The sequence below is a fragment of the Myodes glareolus genome, chromosome 13, assembly GCF_982192425.1.
Source record: "Myodes glareolus chromosome 13, mMyoGla1.1, whole genome shotgun sequence".
Taxonomy (NCBI): domain Eukaryota; kingdom Metazoa; phylum Chordata; class Mammalia; order Rodentia; family Cricetidae; genus Myodes; species Myodes glareolus.
The window spans coordinates 42,954,339-42,960,233 of NC_142038.1; the positions used below are offsets into that span (position 1 = coordinate 42,954,339).

The 5,895-nt window shown below is 39.7% G+C and overlaps 1 protein-coding gene across 1 annotated transcript in view; it reads right to left on the minus strand.

The window, feature by feature from the left end:
- Dcp2 (decapping mRNA 2) overlaps positions 1 to 5,895 on the minus strand; it is a 37,746-nt gene that overhangs the window by 21,832 nt on the left and 10,019 nt on the right. The window contains exons 2-3 of the mRNA XM_048419123.3: positions 4,428 to 4,579; positions 240 to 367 (exon numbers count right to left, since the gene is read on the minus strand). Of these exons, the coding sequence (XP_048275080.1) occupies positions 240 to 367; positions 4,428 to 4,579 (280 nt within the window). The remainder of the gene's footprint in view (positions 1 to 239; positions 368 to 4,427; positions 4,580 to 5,895) is intronic.

Consider the following 5,895-nt stretch of genomic DNA (forward strand, 5'->3'; position numbering starts at 1 on the left):
CAAGACTGTAAATATGCTAGCATGAAGAGACACACGTTGTCTATTTAAACATACTGTCTCAAAAACGAACTCACAGCTCTTTAAACTAAGCCATAGCAAGCACAACAGAATGCAGGTAAGACATCCAAAGTTTAGTTCTTTAACATTAAGAATCTAAGGATGTTTGAAAACCTCAGTCAATGGCTGACAAGGAGTAGCTGATCAGCATTTCACTGAAGGTTTTACATCAGTGCACTCACATTCTCGAGCGTCTCATCAAGGATGATCGCACCATAGGTTGGCACTCCCATTTTATATTCCTTCCATTCATCCAAAATCTTTTCCACATCTTCACCTTGTGGCAGCAGAAAGGGACAATGACTGAAGAGTACAGATAATGTTAAGGAAACCTCCTTTCCCTTAGTCCAGCTAAGAAGCTACAACAAGGGAAGGGCTGGCTGGGCGAGGCTCCAGAGTCCAGCTCCCAGTGCCCACATCTGGGGCTCAGAGCCACACAGCTCCAACTCCAAGGGGTCTTCTGGCCTCCACAGACACCCGTACACACAAATACTCACACGGACTCCGAAATAAAAATAAAACTTCAAAAAATTAAATACAGAAACAGACTTATTTAAATTGACTGTATATTACATACAATTATTCAAGTTTGCAGGTTAGACTGAGCCCAGCACACTCATTTTCCTTGAACAATTCATTAGCTTTTGTATTTAATCTAGACACGATCCAAACTATGCCTCTGATAGTCAGTACTAGACTCCCAAGTTAACGAATACAAAGGCAGAAACCATGACTGTCTCAGATACTCATTGCTGAGTCAAATCCATGCCAGAGTCAGCACACCAAAAACGACAGCACGAGAGAAAGGCCTCCATTGACCAAAGGAAGGACCTGCTAGGAACACAGAGTTAGGTCCTGGAATTCTGGGGAGTAGGGTAAGGCACAGGGTACACACTACACATTGATGAAGTTCTCACCACATATATACATGTATCTATTTCATAATAGTTCATGTTAAAGTGACGGTTTACTATAGTTTATAAAGGAAAATGAGGGTCTCAGTTTCAGAAGAAATTTAAGTATATATCTAAGAAGTAGAACAGTGCAAAATATTAGAGAATAAATTAACAACAAAGACAGTCTCTAAAATTGTATACTTGGTCTATTGATGCCCTAAGCATCAAAGGCACCATCACTAAAACAGGATGAAGGTTGTGCAGAAAAACCACGACTTAGAACAGTTTCTTGATCTATTTGTAATGGTCCTCAAGCCCTTAAAAGCTTTTATATTCCGTTTTTATTTAGCTGTTAACTCTAAAAACATGAGACATGAATATATTTTCAATTACGTATGACCACAAATATGAATACTACCAGTTATTTCTGAGGCCAGACACTTAAGCTATTTGACTCCTGTGGGCTAGTAGTAACAATCGAAATTTTAGAGTCAAATGATAAAAGAAAAAGGAATATTCTATAGCAAATGGAGCAGAAACTCAAGAGAACCTTTAAATGAGCACTATTAATTACAGTGACAAGTTTGGGCAAAACGAAATCATATTTAGTTTCTATCATAAATATAATTTCATGAGCTATAATATAAAGTTTTAGTTTTATGGTTGTAGTAAGAACTAAAATGGCTCTCTACAAATCCAAAGAGGTCAACCACATATGACATCATAAGTAAAAGACAAACACATAGTCAATTTCCATGTGCTTTCAAGGCTTACTCCAGGTACATTAACCATCCTATGAACACCTGTGATTCCCTCAGAGACCAAAATACAAAAATCACTTCCCAATCAAAGTCTGGCTTGGGGACTGGAGAGATGGCTCATGGTTAAGAGCATGCACTGCTCTTCCAGAGGACCTGAGTTCGATTCCCAGCACCTGTGTAGGGGACTCACAACCACCTGTAATTCCAGCTTCAGGGAATCTGATGCTTCTGGCCTCCTTAAACACCTGCACCCAATGCATATCCCAACACATATACACATTAGAAAGTAAATAAATAAATTTTTTTTAAAAGTCTGGTTCTATATATTCACTAAAATTCTCGGCTGGGTGATGGTGGTGCATGGCTTTAGTCCCAGTACTTGGGAGGCAGAGGCATGTGGACCTCTGTGAGTTCAAGGCCAGCCTGGTCTACAGACCAAGTTTCAGGACAGCCAGGGCTACACAAAGAAAGAAAATCAAAAGGGGAAAAAAAAAATCTGTGTGGTGAAGTCATTGATTTACCACAAAAACAAAACACACACACAAACATTCTTTCACTTTCTCTGTAACTTGACCCTGACTCTCCCAAAATAGTTTAACAAAAACAAAACCAACACAAATGAAACAAAACCTCCCAAGCAAACCACAGCTGTTTTCAGACACGCCCAGGTCCCTGCACACTGCAGCGCAGTCACTCCCTAGCATCCCCTCTCTCCCATTTACTCGAAAACATCTTTTCACTTCATAATGATTTTCTTCCAAGATGAACCCCCACCCAGTCTGTCTAACCTTGAAATATTTTTCTTCACAATCCTTAACACATATTGGTTCTTTCCTAGACGGCAGGCCTATCCTCAACAACTACATGCACAATTAGCCTGATTTCCAAATTTATTCTTTGATTAGGCAACATTCACTATTATTTATTAGGTTAAGAAGGGAACTGGGAACCACAGAAATCAAATGACTTCACGGTCTAGACGTCACTCTCGGGACCTGGAATGGTTCCTCTCGCACGTTTTGCAAGCATCTTCCTTTATCTCTCGTGACCCTAATGGTAAGCCTGCCTGGGTCACTGCAAAATGCCCGGCACATAGATACCGTTCAGTTATTTAACAAAGCTGAGTTCCTGCTCAAAAGGTTCCTTCCCTATATAACTAAGTGAGAAGAAAAACTCTGTGTCACGTTTTTGATGTCTGTAACACTAGGATTAAGTATAAAACTTACAAGTACACTCATGAGCGAATTCTTATTCAGAAATCCAAAACAACAGCTGTTTTGGAAAAACCTTAAGTCTATATAAGAGGAACAAAACAAAGGGTTTTGCTATTAATAATTTTCCCACAGGTCGGTTATAACTCTTATAAGCAAGGTCTTCTGTCTGTACAGAACTGGTCATCAAGCCTTTAGTTAAAGTAGTACTCAACATAATCCCATTTCCCTTTGACTCATCACCCAACCTCTACACAACAACTCGATCAAGTGTTCTAAGCACTTGCCCTGACAGTGTTCTGGAGCCCTAGAACCACGGCTTGTAACCCGACCCTGTCTTAAGTACCAGTGCTTGCCTATGGCTCAGGTCACCAACCAACCACATCTTGGATTTCATTTTCACACGATGAGCTTGCTCAAATACTTGCCATGTTAACGTCTATAAAACACTGCTATCCATTTTCTATAGAGCCCCAGGAAGCCCTTATTTTATGGATCTGGGAAGTGACAGGAAGCTTACTTTGGTATTTTGGGTCATTTGTACTTGCTCTAAGGCTAGCTCAAACACACCGATCTCGTGGGAACATATTCACTGCAACACACACTGAATGGCTAAGAACTGTATATACTAAATAACTCAAATCACCCTGCTCCAGATTTGAGAGGCTCTCTAGAATTTTCCAACTCTGTAAGTCTGTTCACTCCTTGCTTGTGTCGACAGAGGAAACTCTGTATCTCCTTTAAAAATGTGTTGTCTAAAATCTTTCCACCCCATTTCTAGAATCTGAGAACATTTAATACAGCAATCTATCTTTTTTTTACCACATAGAAAAGTTTATTTTATCTTTTTTTTTTTTGGTTTTTTTAAGACAGGGTTTCACTGTAGCTTTGGAGCTTGTCTTGGAACTAGCTTTTGTAGACCAGGTTTGGCCTTGAACTCACAGAAATGAAAATTCACCTGCCTCGGCCTCCTGAGTGCTGGGATTACTGGGATTAAAGGCATGCACCACCATTGTCTGGCTAATTTATAATCTTAAACATTCAGGTAAACCTTTTATAATTACTACATTAAAACAAACTGGGTTTTTTTTTTTTATCTGTTTTTCAAGACAGGGTTTCTTTGTAGCCCTGGCTGGCCTCAAACTCACAGAGATTCGCCTGCCTGTCTACCTCCCAAATGCTGGATTTAATGGTATATACCACTACATCTGACTAAACTGTGTCTTATAAAGGAAGAACAGCTTCTTTGATCTGTTCACACCAAGTGTATGAACCAGAACTGTCTCAGAAATAGGCTAGTTTTTCTAAAATAAAATTCACTCCTAATCAGTACACATTTCAGTACTGTAAGAAATAAGAACAAACAAAAGTGCATCACACGCCTATTTTTGCTATGTTTTCTCTAGAGGTTAAAAAATTACAAGAAAGGCAAATGGAAATTTGTGCTAAAATATTTTATTAGAAAGAATGAGAGATGATCATTACAGCAATAGAAAGGATATCAGCTTTGGCAAAGTCTCTTATCCCACACTGAGGTAATCCTGGTGTGTTCTGCATGTAGAAATCCAAGTAAAACCAATGGGCGAGTTCAATCTGGAAGCAAACTCGGATTGCATTATCTCGTTCCTCGCTAGGAATATGCAAAATAAATCGGCTGTAAAAACAAAACACACCCAGAAGTTATGCTCACAAACTACTACAGTTGATTTTAATATATCTACTCCCTTACCCTGTCCACCAACTTAGAAAGGAGAGCAGTATCTGATAGGAAATGCCCTGGGAAGAGTACTAAGAGCTGGGTGTGGCGGTGCAATGCCTGCAATCCACCACTAGAGGGACTGAGGCAGGAGGGTTGTGAGGATAAAAGTTGTTTGAAAGAGATTTGTAAGAGAATTTTTTTTTTTTTGAAGAGTTGAATAGCTACTGTTCACAAATACAGAAATTAACATTATGGGTTCCTAGCCAATTAGAGCATATGAGGAAACCACAGCGATTTCCTCCTTCAGAATACAAGATTACACACCAATGTCTGTAATTCAGCAAAAGTGCCTGCCATCCACTGAGTCCCCAACACATAAACAACACAAGAGACAACTGCAGACAGAATGGGCACTTCTGTTTCTCTTTAACATACTGGACTTCCCAAGAACACACCCGCAGAGTCTAGATCCAAATGGATTTTATACATCCCAAAGTGCTTTTTAAACACACCAAGAAAGAAGGAAAGTGTATGCATGAGTGCTTTTTACGGACACACACAGCAGATGCACAGACGGGATGAAGATCAGCGTTGTCTTACTTTACAGATTAGAATACACCATCTAAGTGAATATGACTGGCAGTAGCTGTGCTTCTTTCACAGTTAAGCATTTGGGGACTCCTTTTTTCTTCAAGCATTAGAAGCAAATTCAACTAAATGAAATAAATGCTCGCCTTTTGGATGACTTTAATTAAAAGAGCTACCACTCAACTAATTAGTCGCAGAGTTATGTACTTGCTATGATATGATGCCAACTGTTTTTTTCAGTTCTCAAATTTCAAATCAAATAAAAAAGATTTAAAATTACAACACCAATATCGCATTCAAATAATAAACCAACAGCACACGCAAGCACGCGCACACACATACACACAGTGCACCCATATATTCTTTCTCCCCTCCCCTCTTCCGGTCTACCCCACGAGCTCCTAACTCATCATCAGGGCCTCACAAACACTACCTCCACTATGCAAGCGCACCAGACTACTCCGAATACACTTAAACTTGAACAGGGCCCCAGACCTTACACAACTGACTCCGTGATGGAGGGCACCATTCAGGCTGTAAAACTCGGCACGTAGACAGCATCACCAGCCAAAATGAAAACAAAGACCCAATCCATCAAACTTCACACAGTTCTGGGAAAGTCTCTAAATTACCAACCTTGCTTTATAGCTTTTGTAGTTTTGTTTCTGGCTAACTGTTCTTGT